The 16,343-nt window shown below is 40.8% G+C and overlaps 1 protein-coding gene across 1 annotated transcript; it reads right to left on the reverse strand.

Annotated features, from left to right (window-relative positions):
- Nucleotides 1–5,126: 5,126 nt before the first annotated feature.
- Nucleotides 5,127–5,549, reverse strand: LOC129673628 (neuronal regeneration-related protein-like). The gene has a single exon (XM_055603513.1). The coding sequence runs from the start codon at nucleotides 5,462–5,464 to the stop codon at nucleotides 5,258–5,260; it is 207 nt and encodes a 68-aa protein (XP_055459488.1). The 5' UTR covers nucleotides 5,465–5,549; the 3' UTR covers nucleotides 5,127–5,257.
- Nucleotides 5,550–16,343: the final 10,794 nt, after the last annotated feature.

The raw sequence follows: 16,343 nt of genomic DNA on the forward strand, positions 1-16,343 counted from the left end.
TAGCCAGGGTCTCTTGCTTGCAAGGCCAGTGCTTTTTCCAGTTGAGCCATCCCTCATAGCCTTGTTGCGATGGATTAAAAAACAAACAAACAAACAAACAAACAAACAAAACAGACATGCTGCATAAGATTACAGTAAATAAGGTAAGAAGGCCTTGAGTGTGAGGCTTACTGTTAACCTAGTAAGGTGTTGCCACATCTACATGTTCCAGAGCAACGAAGTATTGCTTCAACGCCCTTGGTTTTTCTCTCCCCTTTTGTTTAAAGTTTCTTAATAACGTCTCTTAAAATAGAATCTGACCCTTTGCTGCTCTTTCCACTGCAAGCTCTGTTGCTATGCTGGAGTGTTAGGGAGGTAAAGTGTCAGGAGCACTGAATAACGCTGTGGCCAAACCTTAGTAATTAATGTTTCCCAGGCTATGAACTTCACAAGCATTTGTTGTTTTGTTTGTTTGTTTTTTGTAGTTTTTCTTTCTTTTTTTCTTTCCTCTTTAGGTGAAACAGAAAGTCTAGAGGGAGTAGTGTCAGGTAAACGTTCTTTTCAAGGGAAAGTAAGGCTCTGGAGGCTGGAAAGTAGGCTTTTGTAGGAACTCACAGGGACTCTAGGGAGTTCAGCATAATTGAGTGGTCACCATTTCTACCCTCCCTCAAATACATGAGGGGGTCTTTCCTGGTTCATCCCTGGGTGAACTTAGTGGGATACCCTAGAAGCAAACCCCACACAACTATAAGGGTTCCCCTAAACTTTGGGATTCCAAAAAGGGAAACCCACATACATGTAAGGGTTCTCCCACACGCTGACAGTCCTGGCATTTTCTCACTCTCATTACTAAATGTATTTGTGGCTCTGGTGGTATCTGCTTCAGGTGAGCAAACCTGGACTTTGAGTCTCTGTATTTATTTGTCTCTCTAGATTTTGGAGGGATGGTTTGCCATGCTGTGTGTAAGAGAAGACGTTGATTTTCCGTCTACATTTTGTTTGTTAAAAGGACAGAAGTGGCAACATCCAAACTTTTCCCATGTTGGAGATGCAGGGAGAGATTCTGACATAGCTGTTTTGGTGACTATTTTCCTGAATTTGGAGAGGGGGAGGCCAGTGCGTCTTTGTGACCTGCAGAGGTGCACTTGGGTTCACAACCTATGAAACAGCAGGACTACAACCACAGCCTGCAGCTTCATGGTCAGAGCTCTTTCTCTCCTATTTCAAGCAGCACATAAATTGCACGGTTTTTTGTTTGTTTGTTTGTTTATTTTTAATCCTCAGAAGTTTCTGGCATAGCTGGCAAACAGAACTGAGTGGTTTGGGGGAATGTCTGTTAGGCAGAGGCTGCATTTTCTTTTGCCTGAAGGCGCACTGATTAATTCTTCATTAGTCCAAAATCTCAAATAACCAGAATCAGTTCTTTCATGTAGCTTTTAGTTACGCTGGTGTTTAAGTTTCTTACCATAACAATTACATTTTCGAAGGGTGTCTTTGTTGTTGATATTTAAGTCAGAGTCTTGTCTCAGTTACGGCTGGCCACTGACCCGCCACACACGGCCTTGATCCTCCAGCCTTCAATTCTGAGGACTACAAGTCTGTGCCACCATGCCTGGATTTTATTGTCTCCAGGTAGGGTCTCACTCTGGAGCCCAGGCTGGCCTTGAATTTGCAGCAATCTTCCTGCCTCAAACTCGAAAGAGCTTACAGGTGTGAGCCACCGTGTTAACTAAGGCTATGGATTTTAGGCTTCAGCATTCCACTGATTAGCAGCTCCTGAAGTGAATTTAGTGTGTCTCTGAAAAATTTAAAAACACGTACTAGAATACCTTAATGCAGAGAAATCATTCTCACCCAGTAAAATATTATTTTATTAAGTGTGTTTATGAATATTGATATAAACCTATATGAATTATTATGTAGATATGCACATGCTGGATTGTAATACAGAATGTGTTTATTGCTGTGATTTGTGGCCCCAATAAAGTTTTAAGGCATTTGATTTTTAAGAAATGGAGGAAATAGTGAAACAAAACTTTATTTTAAAAAGAATCCATAAATTAGTAATTTAACTTTTCTCTACGAATTAATTTTAATAAACCCTCTTAGTTGACAGCTAACACTGAACACATTTTAAACTTCATGGGAAACTAAGATAAATTTTCATTATTTATTTTTTCACTAGATATTTGATGATTTTTGAAAACCGATGGAATGTTGATTTGAGTATGTACTATTTAAAGGGTAAATGTCTGTAGCCAGAATTTTTGTGTCTCAAGATGCTAATAAATTAGATTTGAGAAATTTGATGCTTTTGGTAAACTCTGATGCTAACTTTTACTATGTTTAGTGCCCAAATATTATGCTAATGAACTGTCTAATCCTGTTACAGCAGAGCTAGGGCTAGATGATCAACTACAGCAACCTTGTTGATCAGCCACTAACCAATGTCTTTTTAGTAATGTTTCCTTTTTAACTGTGTAGCTCAGGTTGTCTGTGACTGTGTGGTGATCTTGCCTCAGTCTTCTAAGTTCCAGAATTGCACCAGACTCACTGATGTTGGGTTAATAAGATCTGCTTAATTCTCAAAACTTAAAAGTTTCTAATAAACCATTCTTTTTCATTTCTTTGCATGTTACTTTGCTAGAAATAGCATCTGTACTTCATTCATATAAATTTTGTTTTTTAGATCCTCTAAAGGTGCTTACGTTTGGTTGATGGTTTAGAGGTCATGTGTGTAGCACATGTGTGGATGTATTGGACCATGATGTGATTATGGTCCATTGTACAACTGAACCTGTTTGCTAGTGCCAGAGATGTATCCAAGATTGCCCACTTGGGGAACTGACTGATAGGAATGGGAGGGTTAGGTAATTCTTTTTATTTCGACTTTGGTATAGTCTTGGTTGCAAAGAAACTCCAATTTAAAACTTAAAAAGAAGTTCAGGGTCTCTAATAGCCCAGGCAGGCCCCAAAGTTCCTATATAGCTGATTACTTTGAACTGGTAACCTTTTCTTCCTCCCAATTGAGGAGATGACAAGCATGTGCCCCCCCCAACTCTATTTTAACTAATTAAACTTTTAAGTATTTACCTGAGAAAAATCAAAGGAAAGAGAAGCAAAACCTCGGTTTCAGAAAGGGTGGAAGCTTTAGTGAAACGAGGTGGTATTTTACTCGTGCGTATGTTGCACATTCTTATTTACACACGTGTGGACATATATGTACACATGTATGCCATGTGTGGAGGCGGAAATTTAGTGTCTTCCTCTATCACTCTCCACTATATTTATTCAGACAGGAGCTCTTGATGACACGGTGCTTTCCCATTCCAATCGAACTCGCCAACTTGTCCTTGGGACCCCCCCTGCCTCTGCCTCCCAACTGCTGGGATTATAGGTAGACATTTCAGTTAGTCTTTCAATCGCTGTAATAAATACCATGAGCCAAAGCAACCTGGGGAGGAACGGCTTTATTTCTTCTCCAGTCACACCGCGTCACGGAGGAGAGTCAGGGCAAGAACCAGGAGGCAGGAACCAAAGTAGAAGCCATGGAGAAGCATTACTTATTGACTTGCTCGGTTTGCTTTCCTTCTTTCTTTCTTTCTTTCTTTCTTTTCTTTCTTTCTTTCTTTCTTTCTTTCTTTTTACAGCTTGCATATTTATTGAACAAATATTACTAAAATAGCTAAAATACATTGGGTACTTATGAGAGCAACAGTAAGGACCACATGTTACAAAAGCCTGCGTTTTCAGCAGTGCACAGCTGCAACTCTACATAAATGCCACAAATGCACAATACTGTTTTCTTGCTCTATTTACATAGCTGATATATCTATCCTAACAAAGGTGGGGGTGGGGAGGATGCACAGGAAACTCGGGCCAGAGGGGGAGCGAGGAGAGAACGAAGAAATACAGTGCATGCGTCATTGGTGTTTTAACAGTCGAAGGTCGAAGCGCAAACAGTTCAGAACAAGGCCTGCCCTGTCAAAGGAAGAGCTAAAGACGTATATAAAAATTAAGGTGGGCTTTCAGTCTGGCTAACACAACAACATTCCGTGGAGAGATGGCATTATCGGATTTTATTTTTGTTTATATCCATTTCATTGGGAGCAAGGACAAAAATGTAAAATCTACACCTTGCTTACCAAAACTTCCCCCCAAAAAAGGTGTTTTGCTTTTCATCATCATCATCACCACCATTTTTTGTAAAAATACTTTTCCAACTTCAACTTTGGGAAAGGTATAATTTTCAAATTCCTACTCAGATGCCAGTACTTTGTATTTTGTTTTTTCCACATGGCACTTATTAAAAAATAGTGGACCTTTATTCCCCCTAAATATCCAGTCAAACGAAAAGAATCCAAAGAGACACCTCAGAAATGCCTGGGGAATTATTGCTTTTCTTTTTCTAAGTCAGGCAGGTGAGGCTGTGGAAAGGAAGAGTTCTGGTAGGTAAAATTGCAGTTTTGTGATTGTTCCCACTACCGTGACTGCCAGTCCACCAGGGCCGGCCACGAGAGGACAGCCTCTCACGCTCTTGGTAGCGTCCGCTCAACCTACGACGCTGAAGAAGAAAGCCACACTGAAGACACAAGGAAAACAAGTCAATCCAGTCTAGAGAACAACATCCGGGGAAACAGAGTACCAACACCTTCTTAGAACATGGAAATAAAAAATAACTCCATCAGAGCTACCTCGCCAAGGAGCATGTTGAAAAGTCCAAAATAGCACCATTCATCAGTGTCTCAGGTCCTGTGGCAGCATCTCAGTCACTTACCACGAGGAAACAATGAGTTTCAAACTACTTCTATACATCAAAAGAGTACATGGGTAAAATATAGAGATATACAGACAATTGATGAACATAAACTACTAGGCTTGTTACATCTAAATGAAAAAATAAAAGTGTTGGCGGGGGGGGGGGACTCTCAGCCTCTGCAAGAAGCAGTCGGGAACTGTAATGATGAAAGGCAGGTGTGGACCGGTCGTGTGTGCCCAGTGGGAGTTTGAGTTGTGGAAGACATTGCTGTAGCAAACCAGGCCTGAAGGCCCACCTGGAGGGGTTGTAAACGTGGATTCACAGTGTGAAATTCTGGCTTAAAAACTGGTTTGATGATACCTATTTGTCCATTGTAAATTCTCTAAAGCAAGGCTTAGAGTCCCATAGTTTCTTCTTATAGTTGATGATTTACACAGAAAAAAAAAAAATCCCATATATGATACCAAGACCTCATCAAAACCCCATACACCATATGTAATACAAATGGAGGTGTTACAATTAAAAACAGTGGAGGTAACTGGCGTTTGGGAAGCAGAGTTGGTGGCTGCCCGGTGGAGTCAGGGTGGCAGCACTGGTCTCATTGGTCTTCTTCCGGCTCACTTCCTTTGGCATAGGAAGTCTCCCCTTAGTAAGACTTCCCTCCATTGCCTTGTATGGAAATGGTTCTTGGCTGACCCAGACCAAGAGTTCCAGGTAGTAAACCATTTTGAGGATCTTAACAGTCTTGCTCTTCTATTCTCCCTTTCTTTAGTCCAGGGAGACCAACAGACAAAAGCCCCGCTCCCTGCTCACTGTCTCTCCTCTCTACACTCGGCAGGAATCGGCCGCGCGGGTCCCCGAGTCCCCCCGCACCCGCTGGGTCGCCGCCGCAGGGCACGGGTCCCTGGAAAGCTCGGTTTGCTTTCTTATATACCCCTGAAACACCTGCCCGCAATGAACTGGGCCTTCCTACATCAAACACCAATCAAAAGAATGCCTAACAGGCTTGCCTACAGGCCAGCCTTATGGAGGCATTTTCTCGGTTGAGGCTCTTTCAAGTTAGGTGACTCTAGCTTGATGAAAGACTAGCCACTAAAGTGGGCCACCAAAGCCATCTAGCTTTTTATGTGGTGCGCAGGAGGTGGCCGGTCACATTGCCTCTGAGGTCAGAAAGCAGAGCGAAATGAATGCTTGTGCTCTACTCTCTTCGTTCTTTATTATTTTGTTGGTGAACCAAGTCCATGGAATTGTGGTAACACCCAGATTTGGGTCCTCTCTCCTCTTCCCATTCTGGAAATTTCCTCAGAGACATGCTCAAAAGTTTGCCTCCTCCTGGGTGATTCCATCCTGTGAAGTTGACAATCAACACTAACCATCATCTAAGCCAAAGCTCTTATTTTTACAGACAAGGAAAGCTAGACCCAGAACAAAATACAACAGACTCAAAATGGGATACATTTTCTTTTTGAAAACAAATAACTCTAAATTCTCAGATGAAATGAGTTTAATTTCTCTTAATGGTTTCAAAGTAATACAAAAGAAAAAAAAGTTTATCCTTTGATCTGCTAACATTCAAAGGATAAAGGAGAAAACTGGGGAATTTTTATTTTCACTAAGCATTGAAGAGACGATTGGCTGAAACTGAAGCTATTAACCCAGTGTAAGTGGTGATTTCACTGCTCAGCTTCCAGTCTGTCTTCTTTTAGGAATGTCGCATTGATCTTTTCTGCTCTTTCATTCTGTGCCTCGGCGAGAAGATCTTCTCCAAACCCAGTGACCCAGTTCTGGCCAGTCAGAGCTAGCTAGGTATTTCCTCAAGCTGTGATTGATTCAGGGTTGGACAAATATAAAAGCTGACAATCAGTTTGGTGATATTCAGGAGGCTTCTGGAAACCACCCAGATCCTAGTCAGCTGGGGAATGGGCCCACTATAGAGAATGCAATGGTTTCTTACGCTTATTAATAATTGTTATTATTTTTGTGTGTGAGACAGAGAGACAAATGTTACAGCCTGTGTGTGGATGTTAGAGAACTGTCAGATCTCTTTTTTCCCCTCTACATGACATATTAGGGTTATATAGAATAACAGAACTTATAGAATGCATTTAGCTCTATATATACAGAAAGGGGATTTATCAGGATGACTTCCAGACTGTGGTCCAGCTAATCAGACAATGGCTGGCTGTGAAGGAAAGCCCAAGAACTCAGGGGTTGCTCAGCCTACAAGGCTGCATGTCTCCACTGGCCTTCAGTATGTGCTGGAATCCCAAGAAAGTAGGTTCTAAAGCCACTGAAGATATGGACTTGTTAGCAAGGCAAGGGACAGCATGCCAAGAGCAAAGGCTTTCTTCTTCCATTCTTATATAGGCTTTCAGCAAAAGGTGTGGCCAAATCAAAGGTCTGGATTAGAAGTGGAAATCCCTCACAGGCATGTCCTCCATTTTGGATTTTAGTTAATTCCAGACATGTCAAGTTGACAACCCCAAATAGCCATTGCACATAGTCTCAGGGATTTGACTGAACCCTTGTCACCCACTTCTTATGGGAACGAGAGTATTGCTACAGATAGTTTGAACACTGCAGAACTATGATCCTGTGTTGCTCTATCTTTTGCAAAAATGGCATCTATTGTAACAGGGCAACAGATCTTAGGAGGCTTTCAGACCTTAGCACCACTGACTCCATGATAAAAGTACCATTCAGGCCATATATCTCAGTGTGTAGAACTGTACCACCTGTGCATCAAATTTCATAGTTCTAGGAAAGTCTCTAAATGTACTAACCTTGATTTCTGGCTTCTGTAATTCCACTTCTGGCTAATTGTTCTTGTTAACTGAAGTATGTCAATACAGAATTTTTTTTTTTGTTAGTTTTTGTTGTTGTCATTTTGTTTGTGCTTAAAAGCATCCCCAAGCCCAGTGTAATCAATAGCCAACTAATGGAGAGTTCTATTGGCTTAAAGTCATGTCCAAGCAGTCTTTTCTGGTAGATAGATACTACACAACACTATCTTCATTATAAGTCTTTGTGCCATGGTTCATCTAAATCAAGAATTTATCTCATTGAAGCAGCATTTTCCCCTCAAAAAATTAGAACAGCTTTTCTTTTCTTTCTTTTCTGTGTTTTGGGGTGTCTAAACTGTTAATAATACCTTGGGTCTACAATTGCTTGGTGTTTTTAAGATTGTATCCTAGACAAGGCATGTGGCTTCATGTTACAGCATGTGCTTAAAATGTAGGAAGATCGAGGTTCCACCTCAAGTGAGCGTGCATAAACACACACACATATATACACAAATACATACACAGAAACACACATACACACACTACACACATACACGCCACACATACACACACACTGCACATACAGAAAAAACACACATAAAACCAACACACAGAAACAAGCATTCATATACACACAAACACTAATATACACACAAACATACGCACATGCACACAAACACACATACAGACACACAAAAACATACACACAAAAACACACACACACGCTAAAAGGCAATTCAAATGGTTTCTCAGAGCTGAAAGAACTGTCCCAGGACCCTTCTCTGGTTTGTTGCTTCTTTCTTGGAAGCTAGCCTGGTCCTTCTGATGGTGCTCATTTATAAAACTGTTCCATTTGTAAAGACTCTAAAATGGGCTTTTGTGCTCAGAGAGAAAATGGCTCTTTGGAGAATAATGCTTGATTACTTGTTCTGTGAGAACAAGCTTTTTCATTTCCACAAAAGAGAATTTTTAGGCTGTTGTGAAATTTCTTTCAGAGCCTCAACACTTGGGAACTTCCCAGGGTAATTTCCAGCAAGTCAAGAGAAAGGAGGAGGTCTGCAAAAAACATTCACAGCAAGTGGCTGGGAGGTAGAACCATCTTACAGGTCAGTCCCAGAAAGGCAGAAGCAGCCACTGTGGCTGACAGGCTCAGTCAGGTGCACACCCTTCCCTTACCGCACATCTTCTCCCGTCTTAGTTTAGGAATCTTTCACCTTGGGCCTTTCTGTAGCCTAAAAACAGTAAAATTATAGGATGGGTGATCAGGATTAAAGATATATTGCAAGAGGCATGAGCACAAATGCTTCCCCATCTCCTGCCTCCTCCAGTCTCTCCAATTTCTCACTAGTCTTTCTTCTCCCTTCCTCTTTGCAAACTCCTTCTGTGAGCCATGTCACTATGTCACCCCAGGCTGACCCCACACTCTTGGACTCAAGCAAGAGATTTTACTATTTGGGCCTCCTGAACTAGGATTATAGGTTTTCCTTAAATTTAAATTTCAATAAAAATTAAAATTTTTAAAATTTTTATTGAAAACATTTTGTCTGCGTAATAGATCTTGACCACAGTTTCCCTTCCCTCATTTCCTTGATACTCCCCACTTACCCAACTCCATACCATCTTTCCTTTCTTTTTGGCAAACAAACAAACAAACAAAAATGAAACAAATCATAACTTAAAAAAAGAAAATGAATGAGAAACACACCATACCCAGGTCAGCTGGGCCTCTGCCGAGGGTCCATGGAAGTGTTGGGTGGGGCCATAGTCCTTCTAAGGCTTGGTGGGACTTACTTTCAGCGTTGTTGTGACCAGAAGGCAGTAGAAGGGGGGAAGGACTTACTTTAGCTCACAGTTTTGGAGGCTTCTGCCCACAGTTGCTTGGCTCTGTGTACTGCAGCAGGACATCATGGGAACAGAAGTGTGTGGAGAGCCGCTCTTCACCTCTCCAAGGACAGGAAGTAGAGACAGGGGGCATACAGAAAGCAGCCCACACAGGATTCGGCTCCCAGGGGCGCTCCCCACTGACTTACTTCCTCCAACCAGGCCCCACACCCTGCTTTACACAGAGTCCCAGTCACCTCAGGATATTATGGCTCCATCAAGGGATTAAGCCATTCACAGGGCCAGAGCCGGCTTAATCGGCTTAATCGTCATGGCCTGGCTGAGATGAGCCTGCCTGATCTCTAAGGCCTGCTTTAATCCAATCAAACAGAGAAGCCACATGCTCACTGCGGGTCCGCGTCACAGTGCAGGATGCTCAGGTAACAGTTCCTACCCGTTTTGGAGACTAGACTTCTCAGAGCAGATTTGGTGTCTCTGCCTCTTCCTTCCCTAAGCCTCTCTCTGTCCTTCAGCCTCCATTAGTCTCCTAAGTTTCTAACCCATTGTGGTTTTGACGTTTCATAGCTTCTTGTTTACAAGATATGTGGAAATGCTTCTGAAAGGGCTGTTTGTAATTCTGCCCAATCTTACTCTTCTAGCCTCACCTGCCTTCTAAGACTAGTCAGACTTGTTTTGCTGGAGCACACTATGGGCTCGTGGTTGCTCCACCCATCCATCAATCCATTCATCATTCACTAGAAAATCCATCAATTAACAGAGTGGTACTGAGTGACAGACATTGAAATAAATTACTGAACAAATTCAGACATGGTTTCTGTTCTCATTTTCTGGAGAACAGCATGAATCAAATAATTAATAAGTGATTTTACCTGCCATTAAAATCAGATCTGTGAGGGAAAGACTAAAGCTCAGTGCAACAAACATGGCTGCCATAGATTTAGTGTCAGGGATGCTTCTCTGAAAAGATGATGTTTGAGGTAAAAGAAACAAAAGGACCAAATAGAACAGGAAAAAGGAATTCACTGTTTAAGGTAGCCCCTCCGTAAATACTTGCTGGATGAATCAAAAGCACCCAGGGAAATACTTAGGAAAAGAAAAGGTTAATGTGGAGCTTTTCTTAAAGGAGGCCTAACTCAGCTTTGCACACAGCCCAAGCCAAAGGCTCTGTGTTTCCAAGATTCTCTAGACAAGACAAATATTCTTTGTCTAAGTGCAGGATGACAGGTCCTGTAGACAGGTGTCCTAGCTGGGAAGAGGACTGACTATCTCAACTCAAATAAGAGGGGACAAATGAATTGAAACTCACATTAAGAACTGATTCTCTCTCTCTCTCTCTCTCTCTCTCTATATATATATATATATATATATATATATATATATATATATATATATGAGGTTTATTAGGTGGATATGGAGAGAGAGAGAAGGGAGAGCAGGACATGATGGGGGAAAAAAGAGAGAGAGGGAAAGAGAGAAGGGGGAAGTGAGGGGGCGCCCCGATAGAGAGGAAGGACCAAGAGAGATGTAGCCCATGGCAGTTCAGTGTCCAAGTGGGTTCCATAGTAATAGGAACAGGGACTGCCTCTGACATGAACTGATTGGCCTGCTCTTTGATCACCTCCCCCTGAGGGGGGATCAGCCTTACCAGGCCACAGAGGAAGACAATGCAGCCACTCCTGATGAGACCTAACAGACTAGGATCAGAAGGATGAAAAAGAAACCCTCCCCTCCCAGTGGACTTGGGGAGGGACATGCGTGGAGAAAGGGAAGGAAGGGAGGGATTGGGAAGGGAGGAGGGAGGGAACTTAGAGGGGGGATACAAAGTAAATAAAGTGTAATTAAAAATAAAATAAAATTTAAATTAAAAAATGTAATTAATGTAAAAAAATAAAAATTTAATTAAAAATAAATAAATAAATAAAAAGTGAAAAAAAATAGAAAAACTCTGCTTGTGACATAGTTCTTATGTGTGTAATTATTTGGTTTATTTATTTATTAATTGTAGGTTTATTTAAATCCTTTCTTCCTCCAGAAAAGATCTCAAGCAAGAGGAAGATTGCATGTAAAACTTGATTGTAAAATTAAGAAATAGAACTTTGAATTCCTACCCAAGTAAATGATATAGTTAATTTTGAGTGAACCAGAAACATACAATGCAGAAACACGTATAATATGATTGACCTAACAAATGGCTGATTGTCAAGGAGAAATCAATTAGTACTAATCTCTTCCAGCTGATTCTTTGTGAACTATATTAATTTTCTTGGTTAAAACTCATCTTAAAGAGGGACATTTGATCTTTATAAAAGAAAGGTTTGACATACAATAGAAACTCATCCCATCATTCTGAATATTATTCCTTATTGATTGATAGTCTAGACAAGGGCTTATTGATTGATAGTCTAGACAAAGGCTTAGGAGTTTTTAATTGTAATGTTTGGTATGTTTATTTTTTCTCCCTTCTTATTAAAAATATTTTTCCTCACATAATATATTCTATTTATGGTTTCTCCTCTCTCTCTTGCTCCTAGTTCCTCCCTTTCCCCCATCCTGATCTACTCCTTTTCTATCTCTCATTAGAAAGCAATCAGGCTTCTAAGAGATAGTAATAAAATATAACAAAATAAAATATAATGAAATAAAACAAAAACAAAAAATTAAAACAAAAACATTAGAGTTGGATAAGGCACACAAACATAAAGAAAAGAGCCCAAGAGAAGGCACAAGAACCAAAGACCCACTGATTCATACACTAAAGAGTCCCATAAAAACACTAAACTAGAAGCCATAATATACATTCAGAATGCATTAAACCAAAAAGTATGCATTTCTTACCTCTATTATAAACCTGAAATCTTGTCAGCCCTATAACTCTCTGTAGACCAAGGTTTCTCAAACACTGTTGGTGTTTGTTGGAAGACAATTGATTGTAGCACGTCTGGCAGCATGGCTGGCCTTAGCCACTTGATGCCAGCGCTATTCCCCATTGGCAACAATCAAAAATATCTCCAGCCTAATATCTGAGAAACACCTAGGTCAAAGCTTCCCTTTTCCCCATCCTGATCCTCTCCTTTTCTATCTCTCATTAGAAAGCAATCAGGCTTCTAAGGGATAATAATAAAATATAACAAAATAAAATATAATGAAATAAAACAAGCTTCTTTAATTGTGGGTCATGACCCCGCATGGAATTGTGTGACTAAATGTGGATCTTGTGAAATATGGGGCAACAGTAAAAAGGTTTCTGAGTGCTGTATTGGCCCTATGCATGTTGTCCCAGTCTCTGAGAATTCATACGGGCTTTGAACATTGATTTACAAAGGGCCTTGTTTTCTTGGTGTCCTCCATCCCATCTGGGTCTTAAGGTATTCTCAGCTCCTCTTCTTTGGGGTTCCCTGAGCTCTGTAGGGAGAGATTTGATGGAGATATCCCACTTAGGGATGTGTGTTCTTGGGTCATTCACTCTACAGAATGTTTACTTGTGGGTCTTTTTATTTGTTCCCAACTGTTGCAGGAGGAAGGTTCTCTGATAATGCCTGAGCAAGGTACTGAGCTATAGCAGAATGTCATGAGGAGTCATTTTTATTGCTACATATATTTTATTTGTTATTATTTTTTAGAACAGTAGTATTTGGTTTTTCCCTAAGTCATTGGGCTATCTAGTCTTGGTAACCCAAGCAGTGTCATTTCAGATATGGGATCCATCTATGGAGTAGGTCTTAAGTCAAATCAAATATTGGTTGGTTACACCCATAGCCTTTGTGCCACCATTGCCATACCATATCTTTAAGTCAGGACTCCATTGTCAATCAAAGGATTTGTGCCTGGCTTGGTATTCACGTTTCTCTTTTGGTAGCCTGCAGAGTCCCTTCCTGTTCCAAAGACACTAGAATGTCAGGGTTAAGCCACCAGTTTGACCTCTAAGTTCAGTGGGTATTGTCTTCAGCAATGGGACCTTGTCATTTGTGGAGAGCAAAATCTTGGGTTTTTGGGGGATTTCCATGGGACCCCTTTGGCCAACAACTCAATTAGATATAACCTAATCTAGATAAGGGCTGCTTAAACATCTTCCACAATCCTTTTTGCCAGAGAAATTTTTAATCTGACTCCAGGTATATAAAATAGGTCTGCAAATCAAATGTCTACTGACAATAAATTATGAACATACTAATTTTAAAATAATTCTTTGGTATACATGTGATTTCACCACACAGTAAAGACGAACACAAATTTGAATGAGATGGGTGTTTTTCTAACAATGCAATAAAATACAAAGCTATACAAAGAATTTGATATATGTTGAGAAATAATGGTAGGGAAACAATGCCTTATTTGCCACAATTATACTATTATGTTTCTATCAGAACAAAAAAAATTCTGTGCACAACAAAAACCGTTGCAAGATGGGCACAGTGGCGCACACGTGTAATCCTAGCACTCTGTGAGGCAGAAGCAGACAGATCTCTGTGAGTTTGAGGCCAGCCTGTTGAGTCAAGGACAGCCAAGGTGACACAAAGAAATCTGTCTCAAAAACACCAACCAACCGACTAACCAACCAACCAACAAAACCTAATAAAATAAAATAAAATAAAATAAAATAAAATAAAATAAAATAAAATACTGCAATTCACAACATGCAATAGTCTCAAATCTGAATGCAAGTGTTTCAGGCTGTGTTTGTTGCATGGTATGGGGGCATGCACAGTACAAAATGCTCACTTTGTGAGTTCAGGATCAAACATGCAGTTGAGTCCCAAGGCAACATGGCTGAGCACTGCCAGAAATCCATCAGATTCACTGTGTGTTTCATTTTGAATTACTTCTTGTGGAGCACTCAGAAACCTTTTTACTGTTGCCCCATATTTCACAAGATCCACATTTAGTCACACAATTCCATGCGGGGTCATGACCCACAATTAAAGAAGCTTGTTTTATTTCATTATATTTTATTTTGTTATATTTTATTATTATCCCTTAGAAGCCTGATTGCTTTCTAATGAGAGATAGAAAAGGAGAGGATCAGGATGGGGAAAAGGGAAGCTTTGACCTAGGTGTTTCTCAGATATTAGGCTGGAGATATTTTTGATTGTTGCCAATGGGGAATAGCGCTGGCATCAAGTGGCTAAGGCCAGCCATGCTGCCAGACATGCTACAATCAATTGTCTTCCAACAAACACCAACAGTGTTTGAGAAACCTTGGTCTACAGAGAGTTATAGGGCTGACAAGATTTCAGGTTTATAATAGAGGTAAGAAATGCATACTTTTTGGTTTAATGCATTCTGTTCTCCCTAAAATGTCTCTGCTCATTTGGAAATTATAACCAGTAGAAGTATTGTACCATCAAATCATGACTGTGGCATCACCTACAGTATGATCCACCTTTGCTACATGCATATCTACATTCTCTCTGATAACTACCCAGACTATTCGTTCTGGTTCACTCCTGTTTTCCCCTTGAATGTCTAGGACCTTTAAAAATTCTATGGGTATCTGCTTCTTTTTCATTTAAGGTAGAGGATAGGACAATTTTTCAGTGGGAAAAAGTGAAAACAAAACACTTTATTTTTAGCATCACGAAGTATATCCGTTACTTTTCTGTTGTTGTGATAAAACACCATGAACAAAGGGACTTAAAGAAGAGCAGGTTTATCTGGGCTTGCAGTTGCAGGGGAAATAAGGGTCGTGATGGCAGCCACCAGTAGGCATGGTTGAAGGGACAGAGCCTGGGTGCTCACGTTGTAAACTGCAAACATGAAACAGAGAACTCATCAGGAATGGCAGCCGTGCTTCTCTACCTGTGGGTTATTAGCCTTTTGGGAGGGTGGGTGGGTCAAATGACCCTTTCGCAGGGGTTGCTTAAAACCATTGGAAGACACAGATATTTATGCTCTAATTTGTAAAAGTAACAAGATTATAATTATGAAGTAGCAACAAAAATAATTTCATGGCTGGATCACATGAGGAACTGTATTGAAGGGCTGCAGCATTAAGAAGGCTGAGAACCACTTGGAGACTTTAAATTCTCAAAGCCTTACCTCAGGCTTCTCATTTCTTAAGCCTCCTCAAACATCTCCACCAACTGGGGATCAAGAACTCAAATGCCAAAGGCCATGGTGGATAACAGTTAGACTACCGCATGTAGCCTCCTAAGTCCTTGGAGGAGAATATTGATTATAAATGTTTAAATTTGATGGCTACTTGTAGTACTGTTTAGATATAGCCCTTTGCAAGTGGCAAATCAAGATGATTCCAGAGTTGCTAGGAACATTGTTTGGAGATTGGGGTGTGTGTGTGTGTGTGTGTGTGTGTGTGTGTGTGTGTGTGTGTGCGTGTGCGTGTACGCGCATTATTTGCAGATTTAAAAAGTGTGTTATTACAAGGGGAGTGTTGCATAACTCAGAACATAGTGGGAATGGCATCCCAGTAAACTGCTTCCTGTGCTTGTCTGCTTCCTACTTATATGAGAAGCTCAGGAAAGTCCAATTATGGAACTGCAGACTCCATGAAAATGTTCATCACAAAGAAATGGTGACAGTCAAAGGAAAGCATCTTAAAACCAGCAGGAAAAGCATCAGAAACGGAAGTCCAGCAGGTTGTGCTAGAGCATGCCTGTTGCTCTGGCACTGGGAGGGAGAGGCTGGAAGAGAGCTGCAAGTTCAGCCAGTTTGCTCTACAGAGTGAGTTAAGGCTATGTTGAGTGAGACAGTGCCAAGAAATCAATCAACCAATCAATCAATCAATCAGAAAGAAAGTTCAAAAATAAATACGAGAGAACTCACAGCTTAACAGCCAAGAAGCAATGGAATCCAGAGACAGTGGAATCCAGACGCAATGGGACACAGAGGGAGTGGAACCCAGAATACAGAGGCAGTGGAACCCAGAGACAATGGAATGCATAGACAGTGGAACACAGAGACAGTGGAATCCAGAGACAGTGGAATACAGACACAGTGGAATCCAGAGATAGTAGAACCCAGAG

The sequence above is a fragment of the Psammomys obesus genome, unplaced genomic scaffold, assembly GCF_907164565.1.
Source record: "Psammomys obesus unplaced genomic scaffold, mPsaObe1.curated_primary_1811, whole genome shotgun sequence".
Classification (NCBI taxonomy): domain Eukaryota; kingdom Metazoa; phylum Chordata; class Mammalia; order Rodentia; family Muridae; genus Psammomys; species Psammomys obesus.